The 16,033-nt window shown below is 54.2% G+C and overlaps 1 protein-coding gene across 1 annotated transcript; it reads left to right on the plus strand.

Moving 5' to 3' along the window:
• The first annotated feature begins 8,052 nt into the window (after nt 1–8,052).
• UBALD2 (UBA like domain containing 2) lies at nt 8,053–14,866 on the plus strand. The gene is made up of 3 exons (XM_054458342.2): nt 8,053–8,472; nt 8,759–8,821; nt 13,763–14,866. Exons 1-3 carry the CDS (start codon nt 8,353–8,355, stop codon nt 14,072–14,074), a joined length of 495 nt encoding a protein of 164 aa, XP_054314317.1. The 5' UTR covers nt 8,053–8,352; the 3' UTR covers nt 14,075–14,866.
• Nucleotides 14,867–16,033: the final 1,167 nt, after the last annotated feature.

Here is a 16,033-nt window from a genome sequence, read left to right on the forward strand (position 1 = left end):
TTTACAATCCCTGAGCTAGACACAAAGGTTCTCCACGTCCCCACCATATTAGCTAGATACAGAGTGTCCATACAAAGGTTCTCCTAGGCCCCACCAGAGTAGCTAGATACAGAGTGTCTATTGGTGCATTCACAAACCCTGAGCTAGACACAGGGTGCTGATTGATGTGTTTACAAACCTTGAGCTAGCTACAGAGTGCCGATAGGTGTATTTACAATCCCAGAGCTAGACATAAAGGTTCTCCAAGGCCCCACCAGAGTAGCTAGATACAGAGTGTCAAGATTGGTGCATTCACAAACCCTGAGCTAGACACAGGGTGCTGACTGGTGTGTTTACAATCCCTGAGCTAGACATAAAGACTCTCCACGTCCCCACCAGACTCAGGAGCCCAGCTGGCTTCACCCAGTGGATCCCACCCCGGGGCTGCAGGTGGAGCTGCCTGCCAGTCCCTCGCCGTGCGCCCGCACTTCTCAGCCCTTGGGTGGTCGACGGGACTGGACGCCGTGGAGCAGGGGGCGGCACTCATCCGGGAGGCTCGGGCCGCGCAAGAGCCCACGGAGCGAGTGGGAGGCTCAGGCATGGCGGGCTGCAGGTCCCTAGCCGTGCCCCGCGGGAAGGCAGCTAAGGCCCGGCGAGAAATCGAGCGCAGCGCCGGTGGGCTGGCACTGCTGGGGGACCCAGTACACCCTCCGCAGCCGCTGGCCTGGGTGCTAAGCCCCTCACTGCCCGGGGCCGGCAGGGCCGGCCGGCTGCTCCGAGTGCGGGGCCCGCCAAGCCCACGCCCACCCGGAACACCAGCTGGCCTGCAAGCGCTGTGCGCGGCCCCGGTTCCCGCTCGCGCCTCTCCCTCCACACCTCCTTGCAAGCTGAGGGAGCCGGCTCCGGCCTTGGCTAGCCCAGAAAGGGGCTCCCACAGTGCAGCGGGGGGCTGAAGGGCCCCTCAAGTGCCGCCAAAGTGGGAGCCTAGGCAGAGGAGGCGCGGAGAGCGAGCGAGGGCTGTGAGGACTGCCAGCACGCTGTCACCTCTCAATAGGTGATCTGCCCACCTCAGCCTCCCAAAGTGCTGGGATTACAGGCATGAGCTACTGCACTCGGCCCCAAATTAAAATTTTTTATTTTGTAGTAAAGACAGGGTCCCACTACGTTGTCCAGGCTGGTATTGAACTCCTGGGCTCAAGTGATCTGTCCACCTCCGCCTGAATAAAATGATTATACTGCTATTTCTTGATTTATCAATTTTAGAAATTATTTACTTTCAATTACAGTAGATCAATATTTACATACTTAAAACTGCTACCTCTACATCTGCTTCCCACCCACCATCCTGCAGGGCGCACCTACGGAGATGGGGCTGAGACCTGGCCTGGGCAGCTTGGGGGCCTCCTGGGGTACTGGTACATGTTCGTAGTCCCAGCTGCCCAGAAAGCTAAGGCAGAAGGATCACTTGACCCAGGAGGTTGAGGCTGCAGTGAGCTCCATTGCACCACTGCACTCCAGCTGGAATGACATTGAGACACTCTTAAAAAAAAAAAAAAAAAAAAAAGGGCGGGCCAGGTGGGAAAGCTGCCTTGTATCTGAAGTCAGTGCCTGCCACAACAATAGGCCTCTTGTGTTTTGGACATGAAGCTATAGTGGCCTAGCTCCAGGCCCATCCATTTCTGTCCTCCCCAGAGAAAGTGGCTGGGAGTCCTGGGTCTGAGCAGATAACTAAGGACCCTAAGAAGGAGGACCCTCCTTAGAAAGCTTTTACTTCTTGTCTTTTCCTTAGCAGAGAGGCAACCTCCTGTGTCCAGCCAAGTGTCTCTTTGAAAAGATTGCCAGCGCTGGGCATGGTGGCTCATGCCTGTAATCCCAGCACGCTGGGAGGCCAAGGTGGGCAAATCACCTAAGGTCAGGAGTTAGAGACCAGCCTGGCCAACATGGTGAAACCCTGTCTCTACTAAAAATACAAAAATTAGCCAGGCCTGGTGGTGGGCGCCTGTAATTGCAGCTACTCAGGAGGCGAGGCCCAGGCAGGAGAATCGCTTGCATCCAGGAGGCGGAGCTTGCAGTGAGCCAAGATCGCACCACTGCATTCCAGCCTGGGTGACAGAGCAAGTGTCTCAAAAAAAGAAAAAAAAAAAAAAGAAGAAAGATTGCCAGGGACTCACCTACCATTAGACACACCTAGCAAGCAGAGGCAGGGCCACCTTATCACTGGGCTGGCAGGTACAGGACAGAAAGTACTCACCAGTCAGAGTGCTGCTTTTAGGAAATGCCATTAACTGTTCTGGGAGTGGTGCAGCCTTTGTCCCTTGTGGGACATGTGACATTTGGCGAAAAATGTAATCTGGCATAAGCCAGCAATGAATTCATCACTGGGGAATTGGCTTTCACCTTCCTGCTGCCTCCAACAGCACAGATTAGCTTTTGTATCTTTTCAGTATCATTGAGGGAGAGCTAAGGGGTATTCCAGGGGGCGGACAGGGCTTACGAAGTCGAATGTGATCATTAAGAGAGCCAGCTCTGGAAGCAGACACCAAGTATCCGGGCTCAAATCTCAGCTCTCTGAGCTAGCGAGTGATGTTGGGCAAATCACTTAGCCACCCTGACCTCGTTCATTTTCGCGTTTATTAACTGGGGATATGCAGAGTCCCACCTAATTGGGTAGTTGTGAGTATTAAATGATGTAACCCAGGCCAGGTGTGGTGGCTCACACCTGTAATCCTACCACTTGAGGAGGCCGAGGCAGGTGGACTGCTTGAGCCCAGGAGTTTAAGACCAGCGTGGGCAACACAGCGAGTCCTTGTCTCAAAAAAGAAAAAAAATTATTAAATGATGTAAAACCCAAATAAAGAATTTGGCACAGAGCTGGGCTCTCAGTGTGCTCCCAATAGACAGAGCTGTTCTCATCACCCAGGAAGACTGGGATGTGCCTGGAGTAGAAGCAGCCCTTCTGCACAGTCTCCTTCCTCTTTGAGGCAAAAGAATAGAAAAGAAAAAAAAATGGCCAGGCGCAGTGGCTCGTGCCTGTAATCCCAGCACTTTGTAAGGTCAGGGTGAGAGGATCGCTTGAGGCCAGGAGTTCAAGACCAGCCTGGGCAAAAAAAATAAAAATAAAAATCAGCCAGGTGTAGTGTTGTGTGCTTGTAGTCCTAGCTTCTTAGGGGGCTGGACTGGAGGATTGCTTGAGCCCAGGGGAGTTGAGGGTTGCTGCAGTGAGCTACTGCACTCTAGCCTGGGCAACAGAGCAAGACCGTGTCTCAAAAAAAACAAACAAACTGGCCGGGCGTGGTGGCTCATACCTGTAATCCCAGCACTTTCAGAAGCCGAGGCGGTCAGATTGCTTGAGGCCAGTAGTTCGAGACCAGCCTGGAAAACATGGCAAAACCTTGTCTCTACTGAAAATACAAAAATCAGCCACGTGTGGCAGCGCATGCCTGTAGTTCCAGCTACTAGGGAGGCTGAGGCACGACAATCGCTTGAACCCAGGAGGCAGAGGTTGTAGTAGCCAAAGTCGTACCACTGCACTCCAGCCTGGGTGATAGAGCGAGAAGTTGTCTCCAAAAAAAGAAAAACAAAGCATAAATTTGCAATGAAAAATAGCAGCAAAAAATAGGTTATGTTAAACAAACAAAGGCTAGCAACAGAGTTGGAAATCCACAAAAGGTGAAGAAAACCATCGCACCACCAGTGTCTCCTGGACCCGAGCCTTCAGGGAGTGTGTGAGTCCAGCCTTGCCCAGCTGCCTTGGCGCTGCTTGTTTTCATTGTCTTCTTATTGGCGCTTTCCCATTCTCCTTTTCCTCTCAACACCTTTCTGCTTCTCCTGGCCACTTTGTCCTTTTGTCCTGGCATCTTGAAGAAACAATAGGGAAGCAAGAAATAAAAATTAGAGGATGGAAAAAAGAAAGGAAGAAAGGAAAGGAAGGGAAGGAGGAAGGAAATGAGCTTTTGGATCAACCAAACCTGAATCGAATCCCAGTGCTACCATCAGTCAGCAGGGGACAGGGAGTGTTCATGACCTTGAGTGGATTTTGTGCCGTCTCTGAGCCTTGGGCCTAAAGGGAGTTCTGAGAGCCCTCAAGTTCCATCTTTCAGCTTTGTTGGATCTGTTTGGATTTAGGGAAATAAGAGGTGGAAAGGAGGAAGAAAGGAACGAGAATTTATTTTTATTTTTTATTGTCATTATTTTTGAGACAGAGTCTCACTCTGTCGCCCAGGCTGGAGCGCAGTGGCGCTTGAACCCTACAGGGTTCAAGCAATTCTTGTGCCTCAGCCTCCCGAGTAGCTGGGATTACAGATTACAGGCACGCACCACCACGCCTGGCTAATTTTTGCATTTTTTTTTTTTTAGTAGAGACGGTGGTTTTACCATGTAGGCCAGGCTGGTCTTGAACTCCTGACCTCAAGTGATCCGCCCACCTCGACTTCCCAAAGTGCTAGGATTACAGGTGTGAGCCACTGCGCCTGGCCAGAACAAGAATTTAATGCACTGCAGAGATGGAGGTTGGGAATGCCAGTTCTCTACCCTTCCCCCAAACCCATTACCCAAGAGAACTGGTGTCCTTTTCTCCCCATCCCCACAGAGGCGGGGAGGGTTCACTCATTTCAAGCATCTCCAGCGGAACTCTTAGTGCCCTCTATAGATCTTTTGGGGAAGGGGCCCTTTGAGAGTCCCACAGAAGTGACAGCTGCAGCAGGAAGGGAGGTAGCATGGGTGAGCTAACCACTGCCTCACTCCACCGCTGGACACTCTTCCCCTCCACTGTCCCTCAGCGGCCCCACCTGTGAAATGAGATTCTGGATTTGGGGGAGGATTGAAATGAGTTAATAGACATTCAAGTCTTAGAGAGCTGCCTGGCTCACAGGAAGTGCTTGGTAACTGGCAGCTGCTCGTTATGGTCCGGCTATTGTGTGCCTGTTTCAGGACTCATTCAATGACTTGCATTCACAACAACCTTGTTATCCGGGAACGGAGGAAATACTGCTAAGATTGTTTCTCTTCTTGGTTGCTGCCTCACCACTTGTCCTGGAGCCCAGACCATTGATGTAACAAGGATTTTCTTTCTGAGGATACCATGTTTTATTTGTGATTCAAGCCTTTTTTTTTTTTTTTTTTGAGATGGAGTCTCGCTGTGTCACCCAGACTGGAGTGCAGTGGCACAAAATCGGCTCACTGCAAGCTCTGCCTCCCAGGTTCATGCCATTCTCCTGCCTCAGCCTCCCGAGTAGCTGGGACTGCAGGCGCCTGCCACCATGCCTGGCTAATTTTTTGTATTTTTAGCAGAGACAGGGTTTCACTGTGTTAGCCAGGATGGTCTCGATCTCCTGACCTCGTGATCCACCCGCCTTGGCCTCCCAAAGTGCTGGGATTACAGGCATTGGCCACTGTGCCCGGCCCATAGAATATTTTTATTGCTCTATTTTACCTACCATACATTGTCCTCTCAGATTAAAATAATAGTACCTTCAGTTAATAATACCTTGCATTTAGGAAGTTGCTTTCCTCCCATCAGCCCAAAGCCCTCTACAAACATGACCTCATTCATTCTCCCAGGAGTGGGACAGTCCTAGGTTTCCCAGCTACTCATCTCCAACCGGATTCTCAGAAGCTAAAATATGGATTAAGCACTTCCATGTCTCAGGACCACAAATCACAGGCTCTGTTGCTTTCCTTCCTTCTTCCTGAGTGACCTTAGGCCCACAGAAGATAACTAGAACCTGAGTCTCTCTGGCTTGGGGGCCTTGCCCTCCATGCCTCGCCCGGGTGCCCACAGCTGGGACCTGCAATTGTTAAACATTACATAAACTGGATAAACTGCCTTGATATCCAGGAAATAACAGGTTTGGCAATTTTGGACTCTTGCTTTCGTTGGGAACTTACTTCTGAATTAAGACCTACGGGCTCATAGGGGACATTCCACTACAGCCAGAAATGTCTCTCCCCAGGGTAGACCCTCCTACTCACGGCCCTGGCATGTTTGACACCCGCATGTACTTGTGAAAACCTGGAGCCCCACAGTGACAGTATTTCCTTCTTCTGGGCTGCTTGCGGCCTGAGCTCCCTGGCAATGTATGCTGCCGGCTGCTCACTTTTGTTTTCACCTTGCAATTACTGGACGGGAAGGCTGCAAGCTGTACTGGACTCTCCAGCCACACGCCAGGTCCCAGCCCACGTGTACTTCAGGGCAATTCCCAGGAAAAAGCTGACTGCTACTTCAAAACAAACAAATAAACAAAAAAACGAACCAAATGGAATGAGCTCATTATAGTACCTGAATTTTTTTTATCAGTACAGAAACATTAACATTAATTGTAATCTTCTTCTTGTTTGTAAACTTTAAAAATACATATTGTCAAGTTTTCTTAGGTAGGGAGTTAAATCCAATTTAGGCAAAGTCAAGACAGAACCACGACGTGCTTTCTTATTATAAGCCTCCTTCTGTTCTGCAGACCTTTAACTGGTTAAAATACACTCTGTAATTAGTAGTTCAGATAAAAAACTCACAAAGTTCTCCAGAAACAGAAACTCTAACAGTGAATCCCTAATAATATTTATCTTCCCAATCTGTTCTGCCCCTTCCCCAATCTGCTTAAACTTCTAGTTCTTTTCCTACCCCCACAATTCTCAAACACAGCCCTGAAGATCAAACCCTAATCCAGAAGATGGAAGCTCAGCACATACAAACAAATTTGGAGCCGGGCATGGTGGCTCACACCTGTAATCCCTGTGCTTTGGGAGGCTGAGGCAGGAGGATCACTTTAGTCCAGGAGTTCAAGACCAGCCTGGGCAACTAAGTGAGATCTCATCTCTACTAAAAATTCAAAAACTAGTCAGGCATGGTGGTGTGTGCCTGTAGTCCCAGCTACTCAAGAGGCTGAGGCAAGAGGATCGCTCGAGGTTACAGTGAGCCGTGATCACGTCACTCTAGCCCTATCTAACAACAACTACCACCAAATTTTGGGCTTTAAAGGGCTACGACTGAGAAACAGTATCTCTGTAGAAACACTCACTGTTTGTTATTGTTTGTTTTTATTTGGTAGACATGGAGTCTGTGCTATGTTGCCCAAGCTGGTGTTGAACTCCTGGCCTCAAGTTATCCTCTTGTCTCGGCCTCCCAAAGTGCTGGGATTATAGGTGTAAGCCATCCCAACCCCAGACTCCACCCCTACTGCCACCCATTGTTTTTTTAAAAGATGGTAGAAATTAAAGCTTCATGTTAGCTTTCGTGACAAGCAAGAGAAAAAAAAAGAAATTAAAGCTTCAGTTAGGTCAACCGATTTAACAAGAAAAAATTCTTGACTTGGCATTTTGGTCACTGAGAAAGTCTCACTTTTTTCCTTGCATATTTCCTTGCATATCATATTTATTGTACATAAATCTTGGCTTCCATCTTCAGAGAGCAAAGTCTTTGGTCTAAAAACTAAGAAAATACTGCTCGATCCCTGCGGTGGGTAGTGAGTAGAAGAGGGCAGGACGCGGGTTCTTAGGGTGCAAGTAACGTTCTGTTAATTGATCTGGGTGTTCACTTGGTGAAAAGTCTGGGAGCTGTACCTGCGACATCGCACTTTGCTAATGTACGTTATATTTCAATAAAAGATTTTTTTTAATTGGACTGCTTGAAAGTTATTTTTAAAAATTACATGCTTTTGAGACTTGAGCAGCTGCAAAGGCTCTGTTTTCTATTTTGATCATTCTGTTTCTCGAGATGACCACATCTTTCAGAGGAAATGAGTCAAAGCCACTCTGTCTTGCTTTTCCAGCTGAGCATGTTCTGTTTCAATGAAGTAATGAATGAACTTGGCCGCACCACCCCCAAGCCTACAACAGCAAACAGAGGGCCCTCGGCCAATCAGCAGGCACTCCGGGTTTTCAAGTTGAGTTCAAACAGGACCACCGGAGGCCAATCAGAGCGCGCGGCCCCGCCCCGAACGCCCGGCCGTGACCAACCACGAGGCCGGATGAGCCAAAACACAGCTGCCGGCCAATGCTGGGGAGCCCCACGGCGCCGAGCTCCGCCAATGGGCGCGGCCGGGCGAAAAGAGAAACAGTGAGGGCCCCCGCAGGCCGCAGAATTCGAATCGAACGTCCTTACGGGAGCCGGGCGCTGGCGGAGCGGCGCCCCGGCCAATCAGCGGCGGTCCCCGAACGTTGGGCCGGCCCAGCCCCGCCCCGCGCTGTTGTTTGTGGTGTCGGCCGGGCCGCGGGAGCCGAACCACAACATTCGCCAGGCGGGCGGCGGCGGAGCGGGCGGCGGAGAGGCGGCGGCAGCGGTGAGCGCGAGCCCCGGAGCCCCGGGCGGCCGGCCTCCCGCGCCCGCGCAGCCCCGCGTCTGCGTCCGGCCGGAGCCGCCGGGCCCCGCGCCGCGCCATGTCGGTGAACATGGACGAGCTGCGGCACCAGGTCATGATCAACCAGTTCGTGCTGGCCGCGGGCTGCGCGGCCGACCAGGCGAAGCAGCTGCTGCAGGCGGCCCACTGGCAGTTCGAGGTGCGAGCCTGGCCGCCGCGGGGCCGGGCCGCGGGGGTCGGGGACGCCGGGCGGCGGCGGGGGCGGGGAGCGCTCCTGTCGTCGGCCCGGAAGGCGATCGGCGCCCGCGAGCGGGTCTTACGCGGGACCGGGGCTGGGGCCGGGACCGGCTCCCCCTGCACGTGGGGCGGCCGAGGGTCGGGGGCCGCGGGCCGGGCGCGGAGGCGGGGAGAGCCGGTGGGGGGCCCGGCCGCTGCGTTTCCTGCCTCCGCCTGGCCCGCCGTGTCACTGCCCTGTTTGTCCGCAGACCGCGCTGAGCACGTTCTTCCAAGAAACCAACATTCCCAACAGCCACCACCACCACCAGATGGTAAGCGGCGGCGGGCAGGGGCGCGGGCCGGGGCCGCTGTCAGCGCGGCGGTGACAGCCATGTTGCCGGGGAGCGCCGCGCCGCGAATGTAAACAAAGAGCCAAAATGTCTTCCAGGAAAGAGCGGCTCCCGGGCCGGCGCTGGCGCCTCCAACTTTGAGGCCCGCCTCTCGGGCTGCTGCTGCTTGGCCTCGGGACTGGTGCCCGGCACTGGTCCCTGGGAGGAAGGGGCGCCAAAGTTGGGGGGAGGGGGGAGAGGGAGAGGGCCGGGGGCCTGGCGAGGGGCTCAGGAACTGGGGGACTCCAGAGCCAGGGGATGGGGAGGGGGCTCGGGTGAAGCCCGGACGTCTGGGGCACCGGGAAGCCCGCGCGAAGGGCCCAGGGAGGGCGCTGGGGGTGCTTGTGTTTATAGGGACCCCCCTCGTGCCGTTGAGTGGTTTCCCCCCTCCCCCTCCACACACACACACCCAGCGCTACAGGGAACAGGAAAGGCATGAATCCACCCTGGCTCAGGAAGCCGGGCTCTACCCACAAAGATCTGTTCAACCTTCCGAAGCCCAAGGGGACTGGGAAGTTGGAAGGACATACATCCCCCCAAGCCAGGAGGACACACAGATTTTGACCCAAGATAAGGCCAGGAATGTGTCTTTAATCTCTGTGTTGAGCTCCACCAGCCCAGCACACAGAGAAGTGGTCCGGGGTCTGGATTTGCTTTCTTTTTCATTCTGGCCCAGGCCCGAGCTTTTGCCCTCCTGGCCATGGGGGGTACCCTGCTTTCTTGAGGCCCAGGACATCCCTCCTCCACCCTACCCCCCTAGTTACCTATTAGCCCTGCTGGGGGAGGAGGCGCAGGGCTCAGCGATAGGGATCTTAAAACATTGTTCCCCAGGAGAGCTGTTGTGGATTCTAGGTGCATTTCTGGGATTTGTAACACTTGGTGCCCTTGCCTTTGGCTCTCTGTTTTCATCTAGTCACAGAGGACAAGTAGAGGTGTCTGTCTTGACCTTTTTAACTAGTTTTTCTCAGAATGGCTGATGCTGTATATAAATCAAGCCGAAATGGCATTTGAGTATGATGGGAGCATGGTGCTGGCCACAGGGCTCTTAGAAACCCAAGAGGGTTTCATCTCCGGGAGACACCGTCCCCTGCACTTGACCATGAGAAATGGCCAGCGCCTGCCTATGCTTGAGTCTCAAAGCTTCCTGCCATCTCCTGTCAGGATCCTTGAGATTTCCTCCCACCAGCTGTGGCCATCCCAAAAAGCTCAGAACTTCCAGATACTACAGCCATTCTGAGAGGCTGAGAACAGGGAGGCTCCCCAGAAAGAGCTGGTCTGACATCCTGTTTAGTTCCTATTGCCCCTCCTCTGCAAACCCCAAGGAGATGCTAAGTCTCTTTTGAAGCTTCCCTCAAGGAAGGCAGCAGGTTTTGGAACACACATAACCAGTGTGTCCAGCAGTGCCCAAGTCTGAGTGCCTTAGCAGCACAGTGGAGGACACCATCCCTGCTCTCAAAAAGTTCGTGGTTTCTTTTTTTTTTTTCTTTTTTTTTTTTTCTAATTTTATTTTTGAGAAAGGATGGGGCAGGGGGAGTCTCTATGTGGCCCAGGCTGGTCTTGAACTCCTGGCCTCAAGCTATCCTCCCGCCTCAGCCTCCCAAAGTGCTGGGATTATAGGTGTGAGCCACTGCACCCAGCTGGCGATTTCTTTTCTTTTCTTTTCTTTTCTTTTTTTTTTTTGAGACAGAGTTTCACTCTTATTACCTAGGCAGAGTGCAATGGTGTGATCTTGGCTCACCGCAACCTTTGCCTCCTGGGTTCAAACGATTCTCCTGCCTCAGCCTCCCAAGTAGCTGGGATTACAGGCACGTGCCACCACACCTGGCTAATTTTGTATTTTTAGTAGAGACGGGGTTTCTCCATGTTGATCAGGCTGGTCTCGAACTCCCAACCTCAGGTGGTCCGCCTGCCTCGGCCTCCCAAAGTTCAGGGATTACAGGCGTGAGCCACTGCGCTCGGCCTGGCAATTTCTTTTAGACAAAGTAAGTCAAAGGAAAAAGATTAAAAACAAGAAACAAAACAAAACACTAGAGGCCAGTAACAGCAAAATGGCAAAACCAGAAGTCATGAGGAACTGATAAATGGTTGTCGCGTACGTTACTGTAGATTCCCATAGTTGGAAGCTTCCCAGTTGATAAGGAGGGTTTCCCAGTTGATAAGGAGGGTTTCCCAGTTGATAAGGAGGGCTTCCCAGTTGATAAGGAGGGCTTCCCAGTTGATAAGGAGGGTTTCCCAGTTGATAAGGAGGGTTCCCAGTTGATAAGGAGGGTTTCCCAGTTGATAAGGAGGGTTTCCCAGTTGATAAGGAGGTTTCCCAGTTGATAAGGAGGGTTTCCCAGTTGATAAGGAGGGTTTCCCAGTTGATAAGGAGGGCTTCCCAGTTGATAAGGAGGGCTTCCCAGTTGATAAGGAGGGTTTCCCAGTTGATAAGGAGGTTTCCCAGTTGATAAGGAGGGTTTCCCAGTTGATAAGGAGGGCTTCCCAGTTGATAAGGAGGGCTTCCCAGTTGATAAGGAGGGCTTCCCAGTTGATAAGGAGGGCTTCCCAGTTGATAAGGAGGGTTTCCCAGTTGATAAGGAGGGTTCCCAGTTGATAAGGAGGGTTTCCCAGTTGATAAGGAGGTTTCCCAGTTGATAAGGAGGGTTTCCCAGTTGATAAGGAGGGTTTCCCAGTTGATAAGGAGGGCTTCCCAGTTGATAAGGAGGGTTTCCCAGTTGATAAGGAGGTTTCCCAGTTGATAAGGAGGTTTCCCAGTTGATAAGGAGGGTTTCCCAGTTGATGAGGGTTTCCCAGTTGATGATAAGGAGGTTTCCCAGTTGGAAGTGGAGAAAGGCACCACAGACTGGAAGTGGGAGGACAAGGTGGGTACAGGGGCCAATGGGTTTTCTTGAGAACTGGCCGAGGGGGTGCATCTGGTTCAAAACCCTGATTTTACAAAAGCAGAGAGAAGCTCCAGAGAAGTTCAGGAACTTGCCCAAGCTCACACAGGCAGGCCACCACAGGCCTGCCAGCCATCATCCCTGCGGTTCTCTGGTGGCTGTTTGAGGAGACAGGCCTCGCTGGCTGGCGGGGAACTGGGGAAGTCGGTCACGCTGCTGTGATGCAATTGGCCTCCACCCCCACCCTTCATTCATTGTTTCCTGCTGCCGAGAAGTCATCCCCAGAGGGTGGGGGGGGGGGGCAGGGAGTAGTGGAGGGAGGAGGGGAAAGGTCTGGGTGGGGCCAGGCCTCTGCATTGAGTCTTTCGGCCTCCCCTGAGGACCCCTAGAAAGGCAAGGGTCAGAGCTCCCTTGGTGCCCCTGGGTGCTGACATGGTGTGGGGCTTAATGGACAGGGTGTGCTAGTGTCCCCCTTCCATGTATCTTACACCCCCCCACACAACCTCCGGTTTCTAGCTGTGAAAGCTCCCTTTGTTTTTGTTTTTTTTTTTTTCCTGAGACGGAGTTTTGCTGTGCTACCCAGGCTGGAGTGCAGTGACACGATCTCAGCTCACTACAACCTCCACCTCCCGGGTTCAAGTGATTCTCCTGCCTCAGCCTCCCAAGTAGCTGGGATTACAGACGCCCATCACCACACCCAGCTAATTTTTGTATTTTTTAATAGAGACAGTGTTTCACCATGTTGGTCAGGCTGGTCTCGGACTCCTAACCTCAGGTGATCCACCCGCCTTGGCCTCCTAAAGTGCTGGGATTACAGACGTGAGCCACTGCGCCCTGCCAAAGTTCCCTCTTTCAAGGTGAAGAGCCCTCAAGTCTTGTTCCCCAGCTCCTGTGCCTGGGGGAGGGGCCAGTGTTGCTAAAATTAGGAGAAATTCAAAGAAGGACTCCTGTGGCTTCCTGGGAAAGGGAGAAAAGCGGCTTTGAGGTCCCAGCCAGTTTTGTGTGGTCTTGTTCTCTGTGTTGCCTCTTGCCCATGCTGCTGACGAGGTGCTCCTGGATGGTACTCCAGCCCCTGCCCCCAGGATAGTGGCAGAAGACAGCAGATGGGGGACTGTAGCTACCCCCAGGAAGAGGACTGAGGGGCTGGACAGACTGAGAAACTGCCAGCCTGCAGCCAAGGGCAGGCCAGCTGTGTGTGCGGCCTGAGGCTACAGACACAGGACATTGAAATCCCTGGTTTGTGTCCTCAGGGGTCCCAGATATAAAGGGGCTCTTGACTCTGTCTGTGCAGCGTGGCCCAGTAGATGTTAAGAGCTTGGGCCTGCAGACTTAGGAGCTGGGGAGGTCCGTCTTCTCAACGTGCCCTCTGCTGTGGGTGCATTTTCGTGCAAGTGACTTGACTTCTGGGCCTCCGTTTCCTCATTTGTCATAAAGAGAATAATTGAAGCCACTAAGTGTCATCGTTAAGCGAGGCAAAGCCTTCAAGGCCTGGTGGCTGTCACCCTTAGTGTGGTGTGAACGCATCCACTAAGGTGGTTTAACTTTTCCAGGGTTGGCACAGGAGGGAGAGCCTCCCCACTGGCCGCTCTCCCTTGCCCAGCAGCCTGGGAGCATCTGAGGGTGGCTGGTGAGGCAGTCAGCTGGTCTCCCTGCCCAGGGAAGGCGCGGAACAGTGGTGTCCTGGGCTGCCCCCTTGCCCTTTCACTTTAATCTGACACCTTAGCTCCTGGGTCAGCAATTAACCATTTACTTTCAATGCTCCTCGGGGTGTCATTTCCAGGCCTCATGAAACCCTGTTGGTTTTGATAAGGTTCTTGGGTTTTGGCCTTGTTTTCTGTTTGTATTGGCTCGGGGAGAGGGCGCTTTTGTCCTGTGGAAGCTGCTTGTGCGAAAATGAATGAAGCTGAAAAATGGGAGTAAAGGAGCGGCTGACCTGGGTAAGCCCCATCCAGTGGCTCGGGGACCCCCGAGGCAGCCTCCCCACACCCGTGTTCTCTCCCCACAGATGTGCACTCCCAGCAACACCCCTGCCACGCCGCCCAACTTCCCCGACGCGCTGGCCATGTTCTCCAAGCTCCGAGCCTCCGAGGGCCTGCAGAGCAGCAACAGCCCCATGACAGCCGCAGCCTGCTCCCCACCTGCAAACTTCAGCCCCTTCTGGGCCTCGTCCCCCCCCAGCCACCAGGCGCCCTGGATCCCGCCCTCCTCCCCAACCACCTTCCACCACCTCCACCGCCCACAGCCCACGTGGCCCCCAGGAGCACAGCAGGGGGGCGCCCAGCAGAAAGCCATGGCGGCCATGGACGGCCAGAGATGAGACTGGACGCCGCCGGGCGCTGGGCTGGAGCTGGGGGCAGCCCAGGGTTGTGGGGACACAGGAGGGCCAGGGAGGGGGGAGCCGGGGAGGGCAGGGGGTTTCCCGAAGATCGCACTGGAAGATTTTATAAAAGAATTTTTGTGGGTGGGGGGGATAGTAAACTTCCTGGGCCACTTGGGTCCTTCAGGAGTTTTTCAGGCAAGTTTTTCCTCTGTTTTTAATATATAACTATAATATATATGAATATATAAATATAACTAATGTGCGTGAGAATGGGCTTGGCACACCTGGGGTGCTCGGGGCTAGGGCTGCCATGCTGCAGAGCCGATGGGAGTGATGTTGCGGGCACAAGGCGTCTGTCAGCTGCCTCCTTTAACAGCCATGCCTTCTGGAATCTGAAAGAGGACACCACTCCTGCAGTCAGCGGGCAGCCACATAGCGGCTGCAGGTCCCGGGAGGGCCTGAGGCCAAAGTTGTGGAAGGCCCTCTTGGTATCAGGGCTCTCCCCATGGCCTCTTCCCGACCTCTGATTGCTGGTTGTGGCCCCATAGCTCGTCACCCCCGTCTCCTGCTGAATGTGCAGGGCTGATGTGGCACTGAGGAGCTGACTTCGGTCAAAGGCCGGGCTCTGCCCAGCAGGGGACGTGACTGCCCTGGGCGCCCTGCCCCTCCCGCTGCGTGTCCAGGTCCAAAGTGGAGAGCCTGCCTTTGGGTTTAGTTCCCGAATTAGAATCCCATCTCACCAGGGTGACATTTTAATTTAAAAACTTAAAAAGAGACTTTTCTAACTTCCCTGGTTTGCAGTGCTTTTATTTCCGTTGGTGGGAAAAGCGGTCTCCTCGGAAGAGGGGTGGTGGGGGTCCCTTGCCATTGGGCTGGTCTGGATGTTTTTTGCTGTGGGATGGTCACACCAGGGGCTCTGACAACAGCAAGGTCCAGGTTGGTGTGGGGAGGGGGAGGGGCCGGGGTCTGTCCTGAGTTTCTGTGACCTTCTCTTCTTGGCCCCATCGGTGTAGCCCCCACCCACAGAGCCCTAGTGAGAAGAGCTGGAAGCCATTTTCATCTGCGGTGGGGAGAGCTTCCTTCTAGCTGGGGGCCTCCTGATGGCACCCCCCCCAGGCCCTCCCAGGAGGCATCTTCCAGCTGGGCTCATCTCCGATACTCCTCCCCTCAGCTTCCCAGGGCCCGTGGAGTGGCCATGACCCAAAGTTCAATTAAGGCTGGCAGGTTCCCAGACGGGCCTGCTTCCATTCCCCCTTCCCCGCAGCCCTGCAGGCGTCAGCATGGGGCGAGGTTACCAGTTCCTGACCCAGCAGCTCGTCCTCAGGTGGTCCTGCTGCGCGGGAGGTCAGCTGCGTGGGGAGCCTGTCCACCTGGCTGATGGGGGTGATGGCCGCGTGGCTGGGATTCCTCCTCCAGCCCTGCCCTTCGCCGCCACACACTGTCCGGTCAGCCCCTTCCTGTCCCGTCCTCCCGCCTCGCCCTCTGCTGGGGTCTACGGAGCCCAAGTCCTGCTGGAACACAGGCAGGACAAGGGTTCTGGAGGTTCAGGCCGGAAGTGAAGTGAAAGTCGAGAGGGGCCGGGCCTGGCACCCACTGCATCCTGCCTCCGGGCCTCCTCGGGCCCCTCACACGGTGGGGCAGCCCCTCCTCCAGTGGAGCGGAACGGTGGGCCCCGCTGCCCCTCCACCCCTGCGTGTGACACGGACGTGCTTGGGAGCTGGGTTCGTCCTTTCAGTTTTGTTTCCTGGTTGGAAACCCCTGAGACTCCTCCCCCTCCCCCCGCCCCTGCCCACCTGTGCTTTCCCAGGCTGGAAGGGGCAGCCCCTCTCAGCACGTGGGTGGTTAGGCAGTGACGTCCCCAGGCTTCCTGGGCCTGCGCCGGGGTCCACCCAGGTGTGGGCCATGCCCAGGTGCGGGAATGGTGGGGGGTTGGCCTGGCCGGCTTGGGGAATGTCG

The sequence above is a fragment of the Pongo pygmaeus genome, chromosome 19 (genome assembly GCF_028885625.2).
Source record: "Pongo pygmaeus isolate AG05252 chromosome 19, NHGRI_mPonPyg2-v2.0_pri, whole genome shotgun sequence".
Taxonomy (NCBI): domain Eukaryota; kingdom Metazoa; phylum Chordata; class Mammalia; order Primates; family Hominidae; genus Pongo; species Pongo pygmaeus.